The sequence below is a fragment of the Zootermopsis nevadensis genome, unplaced genomic scaffold (assembly GCF_977971745.1).
Source record: "Zootermopsis nevadensis isolate Lab colony 2312 unplaced genomic scaffold, Znev_1.0 Znev_ptg000023l, whole genome shotgun sequence".
Lineage (NCBI taxonomy): Eukaryota > Metazoa > Arthropoda > Insecta > Blattodea > Termopsidae > Zootermopsis > Zootermopsis nevadensis.
In genome coordinates, this window is record NW_028259155.1 from 539,196 (window position 1) to 554,993 (window position 15,798).

The 15,798-nt window shown below is 41.4% G+C and overlaps 2 protein-coding genes across 5 annotated transcripts in view; one reads left to right on the forward strand and one right to left on the reverse strand.

Moving 5' to 3' along the window:
* olf413 (DBH like monooxygenase olf413) overlaps positions 1-7,541 on the forward strand; it is a 248,509-nt gene extending 240,968 nt beyond the window's left edge. For both annotated transcript variants that reach the window (XM_087354359.1, XM_087354358.1), the window contains exons 10-11: positions 6,534-6,702; positions 6,931-7,541. In XM_087354359.1, the coding sequence (XP_087210485.1) occupies positions 6,534-6,702; positions 6,931-7,248 (487 nt within the window). In that variant the 3' untranslated portion in view covers positions 7,249-7,541. The remainder of the gene's footprint in view (positions 1-6,533; positions 6,703-6,930) is intronic.
* The window catches only part of LOC110834102 (uncharacterized), a 42,992-nt gene continuing 34,460 nt past the window's right edge, over positions 7,267-15,798 (reverse strand). For 2 of the 3 annotated variants that reach the window (XM_022072932.2, XM_022072931.2), the window contains exons 2-8: positions 13,954-14,175; positions 12,546-12,684; positions 11,402-11,535; positions 10,192-10,369; positions 9,401-9,548; positions 8,903-9,066; positions 7,267-8,570 (exon numbers count right to left, since the gene is read on the reverse strand). In XM_022072932.2, the coding sequence (XP_021928624.1) occupies positions 8,250-8,570; positions 8,903-9,066; positions 9,401-9,548; positions 10,192-10,369; positions 11,402-11,535; positions 12,546-12,684; positions 13,954-14,156 (1,287 nt within the window). In that variant the 5' untranslated portion in view covers positions 14,157-14,175 and the 3' untranslated portion in view covers positions 7,267-8,249. The remainder of the gene's footprint in view (positions 8,571-8,902; positions 9,067-9,400; positions 9,549-10,191; positions 10,370-11,401; positions 11,536-12,545; positions 12,685-13,953; positions 14,176-15,798) is intronic. The other variant, XM_022072933.2, reaches the window with a different exon arrangement.

A 15,798-nucleotide genomic window follows, 5' to 3' on the forward strand; every position in this document is an offset into this window, starting at 1 on the left:
TCTTGTTTATCTTTGCGTTTCATGCCGTTTGCAACCATTTTCGAGTTTTTGAAAATTTCGACAATTTTTGAAATTTCTCAAAGGGGTACCCCTTTGAAGATTTTCAAATTTTTCGAAAAATCAGAAAACGTAGGAAATCGTCCAATCGGCCGTACTCTGTCTGTGCCTCAACCGGTATCTGCTTTACACGGTGTGATTCACCAGTTCTCTGCTTGACTCCGTCTCTGGTTAACAGGGTCTCTGTGTGACTCGGCCTGTGCCTCACCGTCTCTGCTTGATACGGTATGTGCATCAGGCTGTTCATGCTTGACTCTGTCTCTGCCTCACCCGAGCTCTGCTTCCCATTTTCTGTGACTCACCACGTCTTCGCCTTACTCTGTCTGTGTCACACTTCTCCCCTTGCTTTCGGTCTGTGCCTCACCCGAACCAGGTCTTTCCACAGACGGCCTGGCAGATGTCGGGTGATACAGACGACGTATCCTGCAGGGAGCGAGTCCGGCAGTGACCGGGACGTGCACAGACGGTCCTGGCTGGGATAGTGAAGAGAAAATTTTGATCAATTTTTTCAATTTTTTCGAAAAATCAAAAAACGCAGGAAACCGTTCAAAATGCGCACAAAACCAAGAATTTTTGAAAAATTTCGTTTTCAAAATTTTTGTCTCAAATTTCAAAAATTCTTATTTATCTTTGCGTTTCATGCCGTTTGCAACCATTTTCGATTTTTTGAAAATTTCGACAATTTTTGAAATTTCTCAAAGGGGTACCCCTTTGAAGATTTTCAAATTCTTCGAAAATTTTCGAAAAATCAGAAAACGTAGGAAATCGTCCAAAAAGCGCACAAAACCAAGAATTTTTGAAAAATTCCGTTTTCAAAATTTTTGTCTCAAATTTCAAAAATTCTTATTTATCTTTGCGTTTCATGCCGTTTGCAACCATTTTCGATTTTTTGAAAATTTCGACAATTTTTGAAATTTCTCAAAGGGGTACCCCTTTGAAGATTTTCAAATTTTTCGAAAAATCAGAAAACGTAGGAAATCGTCCAATCGGCCGTACTCTGTCTGTGCCTCAACCGGTATCTGCTTTACACGGTGTGATTCACCAGTTCTCTGCTTGACTCCGTCTCTGGTTAACAGGGTCTCTGTGTGACTCGGCCTGTGCCTCACCGTCTCTGCTTGATACGGTATGTGCATCAGCCTGTTCATGCTTGACTCTGTCTCTGCCTCACCCGAGCTCTGCTTCCCATTTTCTGTGACTCACCACGTCTTCGCCTTACTCTGTCTGTGTCACACTTCTCCCCTTGCTTTCGGTCTGTGCCTCACCCGAACCAGGTCTTTCCACAGACGGCCTGGCAGATGTCGGGTGATACAGACGACGTATCCTGCAGGGAGCGAGTCCGGCAGTGACCGGGACGTGGACAGACGGTCCTGGCTGGGATAGTGAAGAGAAAATTTTGATCAATTTTTTCAATTTTTTCGAAAAATCAAAAAACGCAGGAAACCGTTCAAAATGCGCACAAAACCAAGAATTTTTGAAAAATTTCGTTTTCAAAATTTTTGTCTCAAATTTCAAAAATTCTTATTTATCTTTGCGTTTCATGCCGTTTGCAACCATTTTCGATTTTTTGAAAATTTCGACAATTTTTGAAATTTCTCAAAGGGGTACCCCTTTGAAGATTTTCAAATTCTTCGAAAATTTTCGGAAAATCAGAAAACGTAGGAAATCGTCCAAAAAGCGCACAAAACCAAGAATTTTTGAAAAATTCCGTTTTCAAAATTTTTGTCTCAAATTTCAAAAATTCTTATTTATCTTTGCGTTTCATGCCGTTTGCAACCATTTTCGATTTTTTGAAAATTTCGACAATTTTTGAAATTTCTCAAAGGGGTACCCCTTTGAAGATTTTCAAATTTTTCGAAAAATCAGAAAACGTAGGAAATCGTCCAATCGGCCGTACTCTGTCTGTGCCTCAACCGGTATCTGCTTTACACGGTGTGATTCACCAGTTCTCTGCTTGACTCCGTCTCTGGTTAACAGGGTCTCTGTGTGACTCGGCCTGTGCCTCACCGTCTCTGCTTGATACGGTATGTGCATCAGCCTGTTCATGCTTGACTCTGTCTCTGCCTCACCCGAGCTCTGCTTCCCATTTTCTGTGACTCACCACGTCTTCGCCTTACTCTGTCTGTGTCACACTTCTCCCCTTGCTTTCGGTCTGTGCCTCACCCGAACCAGGTCTTTCCACAGACGGCCTGGCAGATGTCGGGTGATACAGACGACGTATCCTGCAGGGAGCGAGTCCGGCAGTGACCGGGACGTGCACAGACGGTCCTGGCTGGGATAGTGAAGAGAAAATTTTGATCAATTTTTTCAATTTTTTCGAAAAATCAAAAAACGCAGGAAACCGTTCAAAATGCGCACAAAACCAAGAATTTTTGAAAAATTTTGTTTTCAAAATTTTTGTCTCAAATTTCAAAAATTCTTATTTATCTTTGCGTTTCATGCCGTTTGCAACCATTTTAGATTTTTTGAAAATTTCGACAATTTTTGAAATTTCTCAAAGGGGTACCCCTTTGAAGATTTTCAAATTTTTCGAAAAATCAGAAAACGTAGGAAATCGTCCAATCGGCCGTACTCTGTCTGTGCCTCAACCGGTATCTGCTTTACACGGTGTGATTCACCAGTTCTCTGCTTGACTCCGTCTCTGGTTAACAGGGTCTCTGTGTGACTCGGCCTGTGCCTTACCGTCTCTGCTTGATACGGTATGTGCATCAGCCTGTTCATGCTTGACTCTGTCTCTGCCTCACCCGAGCTCTGCTTCCCATTTTCTGTGACTCACCACGTCTTCGCCTTACTCTGTCTGTGTCACACTTCTCCCCTTGCTTTCGGTCTGTGCCTCACCCGAACCAGGTCTTTCCACAGACGGCCTGGCAGATGTCGGGTGATACAGACGACGTATCCTGCAGGGAGCGAGTCCGGCAGTGACCGGGACGTGCACAGACGGTCCTGGCTGGGATAGTGAAGAGAAAATTTTGATCAATTTTTTCAATTTTTTCGAAAAATCAAAAAACGCAGGAAACCGTTCAAAATGCGCACAAAACCAAGAATTTTTGAAAAATTTCGTTTTCAAAATTTTTGTCTCAAATTTCAAAAATTCTTTTTTATCTTTGCGTTTCATGCCGTTTGCAACCATTTTCGATTTTTTGAAAATTTCGACAATTTTTGAAATTTCTCAAAGGGGTACCCCTTTGAAGATTTTCAAATTTTTCGAAAATTTTCGAAAAATCAGAAAACGTAGGAAATCGTCCAAAAAGCGCACAAAACCAAGAATTTTTGAAAAATTCCGTTTTCAAAATTTTTGTCTCAAATTTCAAAAATTCTTATTTATCTTTGCGTTTCATGCCGTTTGCAACCATTTTCTATTTTTTGAAAATTTCGACAATTTTTGAAATTTCTCAAAGGGGTACCCCTTTGAAGATTTTCAAATTTTTCGAAAAATCAGAAAACGTAGGAAATCGTCCAATCGGCCGTACTCTGTCTGTGCCTCAACCGGTATCTGCTTTACACGGTGTGATTCACCAGTTCTCTGCTTGACTCCGTCTCTGGTTAACAGGGTCTCTGTGTGACTCGGCCTGTGCCTCACCGTCTCTGCTTGATACGGTATGTGCATCAGCCTGTTCATGCTTGACTCTGTCTCTGCCTCACCCGAGCTCTGCTTCCCATTTTCTGTGACTCACCACGTCTTCGCCTTACTCTGTCTGTGTCACACTTCTCCCCTTGCTTTCGGTCTGTGCCTCACCCGAACCAGGTCTTTCCACAGACGGCCTGGCAGATGTCGGGTGATACAGACGACGTATCCTGCAGGGAGCGAGTCCGGCAGTGACCGGGACGTGCACAGACGGTCCTGGCTGGGATAGTGAAGAGAAAATTTTGATCAATTTTTTCAATTTTTTCGAAAAATCAAAAAACGCAGGAAACCGTTCAAAATGCGCACAAAACCAAGAATTTTTGAAAAATTTCGTTTTCAAAATTTTTGTCTCAAATTTCAAAAATTCTTATTTATCTTTGCGTTTCATGCCGTTTGCAACCATTTTCGATTTTTTGAAAATTTCGACAATTTTTGAAATTTCTCAAAGGGGTACCCCTTTGAAGATTTTCAAATTTTTCGAAAATTTTCGAAAAATCAGAAAACGTAGGAAATCGTCCAAAAAGCGCACAAAACCAAGAATTTTTGAAAAATTCCGTTTTCAAAATTTTTGTCTCAAATTTAAAAAATTCTTGTTTATCTTTGCGTTTCATGCCGTTTGCAACCATTTTCGAGTTTTTGAAAATTTCGACAATTTTTGAAATTTCTCAAAGGGGTACCCCTTTGAAGATTTTCAAATTTTTCGAAAAATCAGAAAACGTAGGAAATCGTCCAATCGGCCGTACTCTGTCTGTGCCTCAACCGGTATCTGCTTTACACGGTGTGATTCACCAGTTCTCTGCTTGACTCCGTCTCTGGTTAACAGGGTCTCTGTGTGACTCGGCCTGTGCCTCACCGTCTCTGCTTGATACGGTATGTGCATCAGCCTGTTCATGCTTGACTCTGTCTCTGCCTCACCCGAGCTCTGCTTCCCATTTTCTGTGACTCACCACGTCTTCGCCTTACTCTGTCTGTGTCACACTTCTCCCCTTGCTTTCGGTCTGTGCCTCACCCGAACCAGGTCTTTCCACAGACGGCCTGGCAGATGTCGGGTGATACAGACGACGTATCCTGCAGGGAGCGAGTCCGGCAGTGACCGGGACGTGCACAGACGGTCCTGGCTGGGATAGTGAAGAGAAAATTTTGATCAATTTTTTCAATTTTTTCGAAAAATCAAAAAACGCAGGAAACCGTTCAAAATGCGCACAAAACCAAGAATTTTTGAAAAATTTCGTTTTCAAAATTTTTGTCTCAAATTTCAAAAATTCTTATTTATCTTTGCGTTTCATGCCGTTTGCAACCATTTTAGATTTTTTGAAAATTTCGACAATTTTTGAAATTTCTCAAAGGGGTACCCCTTTGAAGATTTTCAAATTTTTCGAAAAATCAGAAAACGTAGGAAATCGTCCAATCGGCCGTACTCTGTCTGTGCCTCAACCGGTATCTGCTTTACACGGTGTGATTCACCAGTTCTCTGCTTGACTCCGTCTCTGGTTAACAGGGTCTCTGTGTGACTCGGCCTGTGCCTTACCGTCTCTGCTTGATACGGTATGTGCATCAGCCTGTTCATGCTTGACTCTGTCTCTGCCTCACCCGAGCTCTGCTTCCCATTTTCTGTGACTCACCACGTCTTCGCCTTACTCTGTCTGTGTCACACTTCTCCCCTTGCTTTCGGTCTGTGCCTCACCCGAACCAGGTCTTTCCACACGGCCTGGCAGATGTCGGGTGATACAGACGACGTATCCTGCAGGGAGCGAGTCCGGCAGTGACCGGGACGTGCACAGACGGTCCTGGCTGGGATAGTGAAGAGAAAATTTTGATCAATTTTTTCAATTTTTTCGAAAAATCAAAAAACGCAGGAAACCGTTCAAAATGCGCACAAAACCAAGAATTTTTGAAAAATTTCGTTTTCAAAATTTTTGTCTCAAATTTCAAAAATTCTTTTTTATCTTTGCGTTTCATGCCGTTTGCAACCATTTTCGATTTTTTGAAAATTTCGACAATTTTTGAAATTTCTCAAAGGGGCACCCCTTTGAAGATTTTCAAATTTTTCGAAAATTTTCGAAAAATCGAAAAACGTAGGAAATCGTCCAAAACGCGCACAAAACTAAGAATTTTTGAAAATATTCAACTTTTAATTTTTTCAGAATTTTTCGAAAATTCTTGGTTATGTGCGCTTTTCGGAAGATTTGCAGCGCTTTTTGATTTTTCTAAAATTTCGAAAAAAATTGGAAATATTTTTATTCTAAATTTGACCTGACCCTTCCCTATCAGAACCAGTCTCTGCCAGAGCCGGTCTCTGACACTCTCTACCTCACACAGTCTCAGCTGAGACCGGTGTGTGCCTCGTCGATGTCTGCTCTACACGGTGTGTGATTCACCGTGTCTCTGCTTGACTCGGTCTCTGAATCTCCAGGTCTCTGCCTCACGTGCCTCTGCTTGAAACGGTCTCTGTCTCACCCTGTCTTTGTATGACATTTTCTTTAACCCACCAGGTATCTGTCTGACACTCTCTCTTTCTCTCACAAGTCTCTGCATGAGGCGGTCTGTGCCTCACCCGGTCTGTCGAACCAGGTCTTTGTACAGACGGCCTGGCACATGTAGGATGATACAGAGGACGATCGTGAAATCGCGATCGCGGTAGAGAACGCGGACATTTCAGACAGTCTGCGGTACACGCCGGATCATGCAGATATTAGTTCTGGCAGGGATCGTATGGGGACAATGAGAACCTTATTATGCCCACACGATGTGTGTACTGCAGGATGCATCTTTTCAATATTGTTACCAGTATCTGTAATCACTTAAGAGATTTCTTGGTTTTTGTATAATCTGTCTGCACAATTTTCCGTCGCAGGGGTTCGAGCCCGGTCCGGATTAAATCTCCCACCGACCTGGCAGATATGACGTTGGAGAATCGGCTCGTAACTTACGACTGGGAAAACCAATTCAGCAGTTTCCAGTTAACAACGCGCAAGGGGAGCTTCAAACCTTTGTGCTGGATGAAGAAACCCACACTCTTACCGGTAAGTTCCAGTGTAGGCCGATAGTAAATCCGAGGAACTTCATTCAAGCGAAACACCGAATGTCATATCTGGCAAATTTCGTTATCTCTGAGGGACAATTTAGTGTTAATTGTGGTTGTCAGCCACGTAACACCCAGCAAACACAGAACTATGACGTCATACCTTTCTGTATGCTTCGTGGTTACTTGTGTTAAATACGCTAATGAATTAACCTTTATGTTGTTTCAGGGCACAGAAAACGTCGAGTCGCGTTACCCAAACATTAGCAAACCATACGAAGAAACAAGCACATGTCATAATCGAAAGTCAAAACCACATCGAAGGAAGAAGCCCGGGCAAACGGAATCTGAAGGAGAGGCGGACGAAACGTCCGAAAGGGACGAAGATAATTATGTTGATGAAGAGCATGGGGATAAAACCAAAGTGTATAGCAGCATTAGTCTGCAAGAGTCATCGAGACTGAACACGAGCACTCGATCTAGGAGTACCTTCGAATTACAATTGTCTGTTGTAGTATACTACATTGTACTGGCCTTCAGGACATGAACCCGGGACATAGCTCACTTCTTTGTATAACAGTGTAATTTATTTTTGTACATACTGTAATATAAATGATATTGTACATAAGATACCAACACGTAGTTGTAAGCGCATACGATTCTGAATAAAGGATTTCGTTGAACACTTAAAAATATTCACGAAAATGAATGTTTCATTTTGTGTATGTTGGTATTGTGCGTGACATTCTTTTGCTGTGCTCAGACTGTACTTACACCTGGCAAGAGATGTTGTATATATGCAATAAAATATCATAGTGAGATAACATTTTAAAATATTAATATGGAGGCCAGTTTATTTTGTACTTCCTTCAGATTTTCTTTTGTAGATAACCTTTCACACATTCGCACAGCATAATAATCTATGCTCCCGCGTATAAGGAATTGAGCAATTTTTCAAAAGTTTTTATTTTCCAAAATCATTCAATATTAGCTCAGAATCACGAACATTTACGAATTTCCCATGTCCTGTACCCGTAGCCTCGAGCTATACCCTCGAATCGCTTGCACGGCCCCCGTATTTGGTCGGCAGTGGCGGGCACGAGTCACGATCTGTCTCCGTTCTTCGGGATGTACAACGGCCAGCGGACTCCGCGCGAATCCAGTCCACGAAACCCAAGAGACGTTCACCGGGGTGGTTATTAAGCGGCTCGTTTTGAGTGAAGATAAGGTATCAGCAAGGTTCCGAATCAACCGTTACATATTCGTGACGGATGAAAAGGGGCTAGGGCGTATAATATTAATGGGCTTTTTATTATTTTATTTAAAACCTAGTTAAAATTTCTCCCATTTCATAACAAATTTTGTAATTTTCGTGAAAGGAGGATGGTCTATATTTTTCTATCTCAAAGCAAATATTAATCGCAGGAGTACTTATGATAAGACGTAATAAATATGGACCCCTTCGGATTTCGCTGACAGTACAAATACAGGGCATATATCTGTTTCTGCATTTCGCAAAAGTTAATTTCGTTTGCCTTCGCTCGATTCTCAAGGCGACACGTGTTTATTCTCGAAATGTCCGTGGTCTAACACGGTGTAGCTCTCAGTTTTATAGTGCACGAGGTCCTCCTTTCTCCGGTCAGCCACAAAATCGTACACCATTCTCACCACGGGTGGAAGCCTTTTGAGTCCAATGCAGTCGGCCAACTCTGCGAAATAGTCCCACTGCAAAGATCCCATTTCGTGTGCGCAAGACGGAGGCATATCCAAGGCAAGTCGTTTCTGAAAATCCCTGTCCGCCTCCTCGTCCATTTCTTCCTTACTGGGCAGTTTGATGGAACCATCCAAGGTCCTCATAAAATATTGTATCTGTTGGCAAGAATACAGTTCACAGGACGCACTACATACGAACAGCTCTCGAATTCTTTTACAGTCAAAATATGTTCATGAAAGTTGGTATAATTACTGAAAATGGTTAATGATTAAATCCATTTATAATACGGGGTATTCGTCCCTGATGACAGAGGCATATAAAGTCTCCGAAACGTTCGAAACTCTTTCCACATTAACATGGCCACCGATCGCCTGAGAAGAGCTCATCGAATCCAGTCGATTATAGAGAACCACCATCTGGAAACTACGTTCGTCACTGAATGTATCGCAACTTCTCAGTCGCCTTCTGAATAAATGAATTCAATTACCTGAAAATGGAACAGCGGGAAAGGTAGAACCTTGAAGGGCAAACCCACGAAACAAATACTCGGAAGTTCGGTGTGAATCAGGTGCTTGTAGAGGGGCATGACTCGGCGGCCCTCAGTTCGAACCTTGCACTCCGGAGTCAGAAAAGGGAACTCGAACCTGTAGCCTGGAAGTCGGAGGGACACGAATATTGAACACGTCTCAATATTATAACAGCTTTCACATCAAATTCGGGCCTTCCGTGTTATGAATTATTAGCATCGTAACCGATGACGTCGTACATTGCAAATACCTAATTACCTGGTGATGGTGATATTTCAGGTTGCCATGGCGTCTAGTATAAAAGTATGTTGTGCCGTGTAATCTGTTAGGATATGACCGACGTTTCATCATCAAGGCGATACCAGGCTACGTCCCCGCAAAATAATAATTACTTTCGTTATGCTCACCGTAATAATTCTGTTCCCGTTCGTTTGCAACTTCAGTACCGCTCAGCTTACCTGTGCAATAAATCAGAGCGTCAGCTTCTGCAGTGGAATCATCGTGGAAAGTGAATCCTTCCCTGGAGGCCGATTTGATTCCTGGTACTTGTTTTACGTTTGATGGTAAGTACAACAGAGGTTCGGGTAAATTATGGCTAATATAAACCTGAAATTAAATAAAATTACGATCTGCACATAAAGATTAAAACTGTAACACAATATATGTCAATAAAAGAATGCAGGCAATCCAAATTCAAATATGTGTTGAATGCGATAAAGTGTTATAGTTTGATAACAAATCATACTGTGTCTGACAAATAGCAGTGGAATCATTTTACATCATAATGTGACGTTTATGATTCATGCTAAAATAAATTATGTTTCGTAACTTATGTCGTAACAGCGTCTGTATTAGTGTGGTGGATTTTAACCCGTTGACAGAGTAGAACCACAAAACTCAATGTAACCTAAAAGAGCCCCGTCGGTTTCTGATTCTCTCTTCGTGGCACGCAGTTTCAATTATTAAGTGAGGAAGGAAAGAAGTAGTTGCATTTCACTGATGTCAGTTCTGTACAAGCGTAATTTCCGACATCGATACTTCCCGTTTTGGCCGGCAGATCGCAGGGCCGCAATATGTCCACCTGACGACTTTCGTCATCCGCCCGAAGGACATTCCAAAGTCTGGTTTTGAGGACGTGCCTAGTGGTACAACCACTGTACTAAATTTCATCCAAATCCGTCAAGTGTTTCTCGAGTAGAATCAACTGGACAAACAGCAAATCATTTGCATTTAAGCAGGAGAATCTTACCTCGCCCGCTACCTCCGACAACTCCATCCCGATGTCTGCCCCAGAGGAGGCCGCTCCTAGGACAACGACGCGGAGATTTCTGAACGCTTCGGGCGATCGGTAGGCTTTGCTGTGTTGGATCGATCCTCTGAATTCGTCGATTCCCTCAATTTCTGGTATGTACGGTGCACAGTAATGCCTAAATGGATTAACTTTTTCTATTATTACTACTATTTACTTCTGATGTTCCGTTCATCCTTCTTAAATCCTAATGAATGCACGGTAATGAGAGAGGAAATGTCAGCATCCCATTCAGACGTAACTTGATAGAGTTGGCCACTGTGTTAGAAACTGAATTGTGGAAAATGGTCTCTAAATCGTTCTGAGAAGATGAAGACAAAATCGAGTGAAATGAGATTTCTACGTAATGTAAATCATCGTAGCGAAAATATACGTCAACAACTGGAGATTCTCAATTTGAATGAGAGGATACAACAGAAAAGGAATTACTATCAACATGAACGTAACCAGACTACCTAAACGACTCTTCCTTTACAATTCTAAGGAGAAAATAAGTGTTGGCAGACCAAGAACACGATGGACGGGTGAAATGTTTTTAAACGTTGTAATTTGTTACCTTTCACTGTGAGAAACAACTTTATAGTATGAGAATAATAATGTCAATACTAATAATAATATTTATATATATTAATAAAAGACAGTGACATCATTTCTTCAATGGAACTAATTCTGCTTGATCGTAGACAATAATTATCCGGCGCAGTGGCCACGCGGTCTGAGGCACGGACCTCGTGCGCCTGGGTTCGAGTCCCACTGAAGGCATCGATGTTTGTCCGCGTCTCCTCTTCCAATCTGGTGGGCAAAGACTGACCACGGAAGGCAAGGCGAAACCACCGTGGTACTTTCGCAAGAAAACCCCGAAAGGGGTCACGACGGTCAAGTTTGACCATAGAGATAATTTTTTTGTAGTCAATAATTACTGGCGTGTAAAACATCAAATAGCCATTTATTACTACACAAGAATGTGAGATATTTTGGCACAACTGTATCTGTGTAGATGATTTATACATAATCTTATAAACAGCGTATTCACAAATTTCTTAATCTGGCAGAATTAATTAATGTAAATGAAACACTAATATATAGCTTTAGACTGCAAGGTAAAATGCAGAAGTTTTACAAGTTGTCAATATAAGAGTATTGCTCTTACCCATTGCAGACCATCACAGCATCAAATTCCAGTTCCTCTCGCTTCTTCGTCTCCAGGTCTTGAATCGAGACTGACCACGACGTTCTCCCACCGTCAACAGGAACGGGTGTCACCTTATTTACGACAGTTCGAAGCTTCGACGGAAATAAAATCGCCATTACAAAGAGAATCAACAACTAACAACTGGTTCTAAACAAGAAAGAATGAAGATCGTAAGATTATTTTTTAAAGGGAGTAACAAAAATTTCACTGGGACATTTCAGGAACTTGTGTCTGGACACATTTAAATGTAAATGACGTACATACTTAAAACTGTTTTCAGTTTGACCCCGCCGTGTGTCGTGTGGCGTCCCTAACTTAGGACCTAGAGTCCGATGACGTGCTCCTTCGTTAGGGCCATCGTACGCCTCAGGAGACGGTGACAAATGAGTTTGAGGGAAAAACCTGCTCCAGGCCACTTCGTCCACCACGAATCTCATTTGAAACCACCAGGGACTGAATTCACCTACGCCATGTACGAGTCTGACCATAAGCTAGACGATTTCCCATTTAAAATAAATCTGGAGGTTTGTCACGACAAACAGACATCGAACTCTGTGGACATTATCCATTGTCTTGATTTTTGTTAAAGAATACGACGTTTCGGAGACTCGAGTCTGTCTCTGTCAAAGGGTTTTCTCACTGTATCAAGCGATCTAAAAGCCTACGAACTGTTCCTCCAATTGCAACAGCTTTGTCATATGTTCAAAAATCACACCCGACGCTAAATGGCTTGCTTCTTTGATACGGCATCACAAAATACACAAAGCAAAATGTGCTCGAATTTCGTTCCAAGCTGTATAATCTGAAAGCATCATAAAATATTTTAAAAAAAACATTTACTTTGAAAATGAGAAACTAAATATCAGATGTAATTTCAGGAAAATCGCTTGTGTTTTAAACACCACTAGCGTGCCAGACCTAAATGCACGTTCACAAACTCACCATGACGGCTTATTCGGAGAATAAAGGGACATTTCCACAAGGGTGTATGGAAGTCTGCGTCTTAAAAAGCAAAACTGATATCGTATTAAGAGGAGACAGCGGTAATTAATTGAGGTGGATCTAGAGAAATATAACAACAACGTTAATGAAAAAAACGTACTCTGATGTGTTTGTATAAGTCGCGATGCTCAGCGTATCCTTTGAGGTACTTGAGAACTTCGGTGTGATGCACGAAAGAGGTTTCTGTCTCGTGAAATGGAAAATCAGGAAACGGCATTATTTCCTTAGGAATATTCGTCCTGAAAGTAGAAATATTACATCAACAAACAAGAAATAACACCCGCTATATCGCAGGACAGACACAAAATGAACAGCAAGCAAGTTTCCAGCAACTGACCTTGAACTGATTAAAATAGCGGCAGATTTACTGCATATTTGTTTAACGAGATAATAAATCTTTTTGTAGAGCTCCAGTTGAACTAAAATAAAACGTGACACACTCGTACAGCAGAAGAACTTGGATCTGCATATAAATAATGGAACATTCCATGAACACAGACTCATTTCTACTTGTATTATTCCGATTCAGAAACTAATTATGTTAATATAAAGACATAAGATAGAATTATCGTTAAAATACCATTTCAGCAAACTGAAAGCAGTGACTATCGAAATTTCCGGTCTCGTTATCAGAATGGCGCTGTAAGTAATAAGATAATTTGTATGTAAAATAAACCTACGAACAGAACATTGTAAACGGGTGATTGGTATAATGGAATAAATACTTCATCGCTTGCAGAGCGTATTTACGAAAGAAATCATGGGATTTTCCTAAACCACATAATTTCCCTTGTCACTTAGTCACCGAATACTGAAAATGTACCGTTTAAGTGCATTCGTTCTAAAAATTAATTAAACCGAAGGTAAAGTAAAGTTTGTCCCACTATACGCCATGTAGGCGCTTGGGGGGAGAGGAGGTATAGCTCCTCTCTTCCTTAACCTCGGCACTAGATGGGGGTGAGTGGTCAGCATCACGCCCCGGCCGGCTTTACCCCCGGGAAAGGACCCCGGTACCCATTGTAGAGGAGGCTGGGTGGGCCCCAGAGCCGGTCTGGACGCAGAGGCTAGAGGAAAAATCCTCTGCCCCCGTCGGGGATCGAACCCCGATCGTCCAGTCACTATACTGACTGAGCTATCCCGGTAATATTGTATATTTTTAGAACATACATAGATTGCAGTGAATTAGTGTTTTGTGTTATAAAATTTGCAGGTGAGCGGTTCTACTAGATGAGATGCTGGAAGATTTTTGTCTTCGCAATTGCATCCAGAGCACGGTAGATGCGATGACGAAGACAAATATCCATTGCGGACGTTAAACCGCGGTAGTCCTGCCTCTAGATATTCACTACACGACTGAATTCTACAAAAATAATAATAAACTATAAAATATTATGATATGCACGAATTGAATTCTTCTGTAAACCTCAGTCCTGTGGTAAACAGGCGTATAATGGAAAGGTACGAAATATTTTATTAGCGTTACTGAAGGCAATAAGAAATGTATTCACTTTAGGTTTCTATACATGCTGGAATGTATAGGGACGCCATATTCATCAGTTTCCGTAAACTCCGTGTAACACCACGTGCCGCCAACTTCTCCCGCTTGTTCAAACACTTGAAATTCAAAATGGGCGCTGTCAGCAGCAAGATGGCGAGCAGCGCACAAACCTGCAGGCCCAGCACCAATGACAGCAACACGGATGCGAGACATCTTGTTACTTCAGTTTACACTGCAATTTGAAATAAAAATTGCTCTGGGTCAACGTGAGAGTAGAAATCCTGCTTTGGTAGAAGGTAAATCTTTTGCTTCTCTGGTATAAAGATTCCAGTTTCTCACACAGAAATAAACGTAAGACATGGGATGAATAAACTCTAAGCAAACCACCATGAAATAAAGACAAACTCAGGAATGTTCCTGGATTCTCCAGGATTCTCCAGCACTTGTCCAGGACATCCCAATGACCACCCGATGAACACGATAGGAATTCTCCAGGACAAACTGACCCATCGTAAAACAACAACCTTATATAATCTACCCTCAACTTACTTGACTTAACCTAACCCAAAACGCAACCTAATCCAATGAAACTTATCCCAATCAAACTTAAACGAATCCAAAATAACCGACCCGCATAGGATCAAACCCTCCGCCGCTTAAGGAATTCCAATTGACCTTCCAGCACTTCTAAAGGATTTCTCCAGCAATTCTCCATGACAAGAAATTTCTCATAACGTCTTCAGGACTTATCCGACACTACTCTAGGACTCTTCCAGGATTTATCCAGGAATTTTCATGGAATTCTCCAGGACTATCCAACCCAACCTTCTATAACCTACCCTTAGCACAGTCACAAGACTACAATATCAAGGCTTCTACACAGACTGTACTGACTTCATTGAGTGGTCCGCATACTGGGCACTCCCTACAAGGTCAGCGGCCATAATCGGTGGATCCAGTTCTAGCTTCTCAGGGAAGAGTCCTCCATGCAGTTAATTAATTCTAAGTTTCGTAAATATATTTTCAGGGCTTTAAGGACGCGAGACTCCATTAACTACGACGCCCGAGTTTTTTCACTTAAAATTAAGTAAATTTCGTTCACGTGCAAATGAATGTTTCTAGTACGTCTTTCTTACAGCCACGGAACGTGTCATCTTGTGAGATGTGCGTTACGCCAGAAATAAGGACTTCATAAACCATCTTAACACACCGACATTCGAACCCAGACAGACTTTCGGGATTTATATTGTCTTTGTTCCTGTAATCTCGACCGAAAGAAAGAAATCTGGTCTTCCCGTTTCATCTAAACTTCTTACTCGCCTTCTCAAGAATATTTAATTTTAACTTGCCTTTATATTACGCATCGCCGCTAAAAACTGTAAATATAAATTCATTTAAAACTTTTCCTTTTGTTTTTATACATTCTGTTAATTGGTTTCACAAATGAAGCTCTCGCGGAAATATTAAACTACGTTCTTTTCTCAGTTTATTATCGCTGCACAGCGCACTTCAGAATGCAAGAAATCTGTTGCCCGACTAACCCGAGGAAGACAATGGGCCCCACAGCCATTCACATTCATACAGAAAGATTGAGTAAAATCATTATTAAAACCTTTCAAAATAATTTAAGCACATTTTACTGTAAAAGCAAATGATTTTAGGTTAAGGGGTAATTTTTTCAAGGGCAATGTTCAATCCGCTCAGCAACACTGCGAGTACTCTGTCATTCTAAATATAAAATATTAATCATGTAATTACGAAATCTGTTTTTTTTTTATTATTCAAGCAGGAAGAAATGACTCCAGGCTGACTATACAAGACATAAACTTCAATTACATTACGATTTAGACAGAGT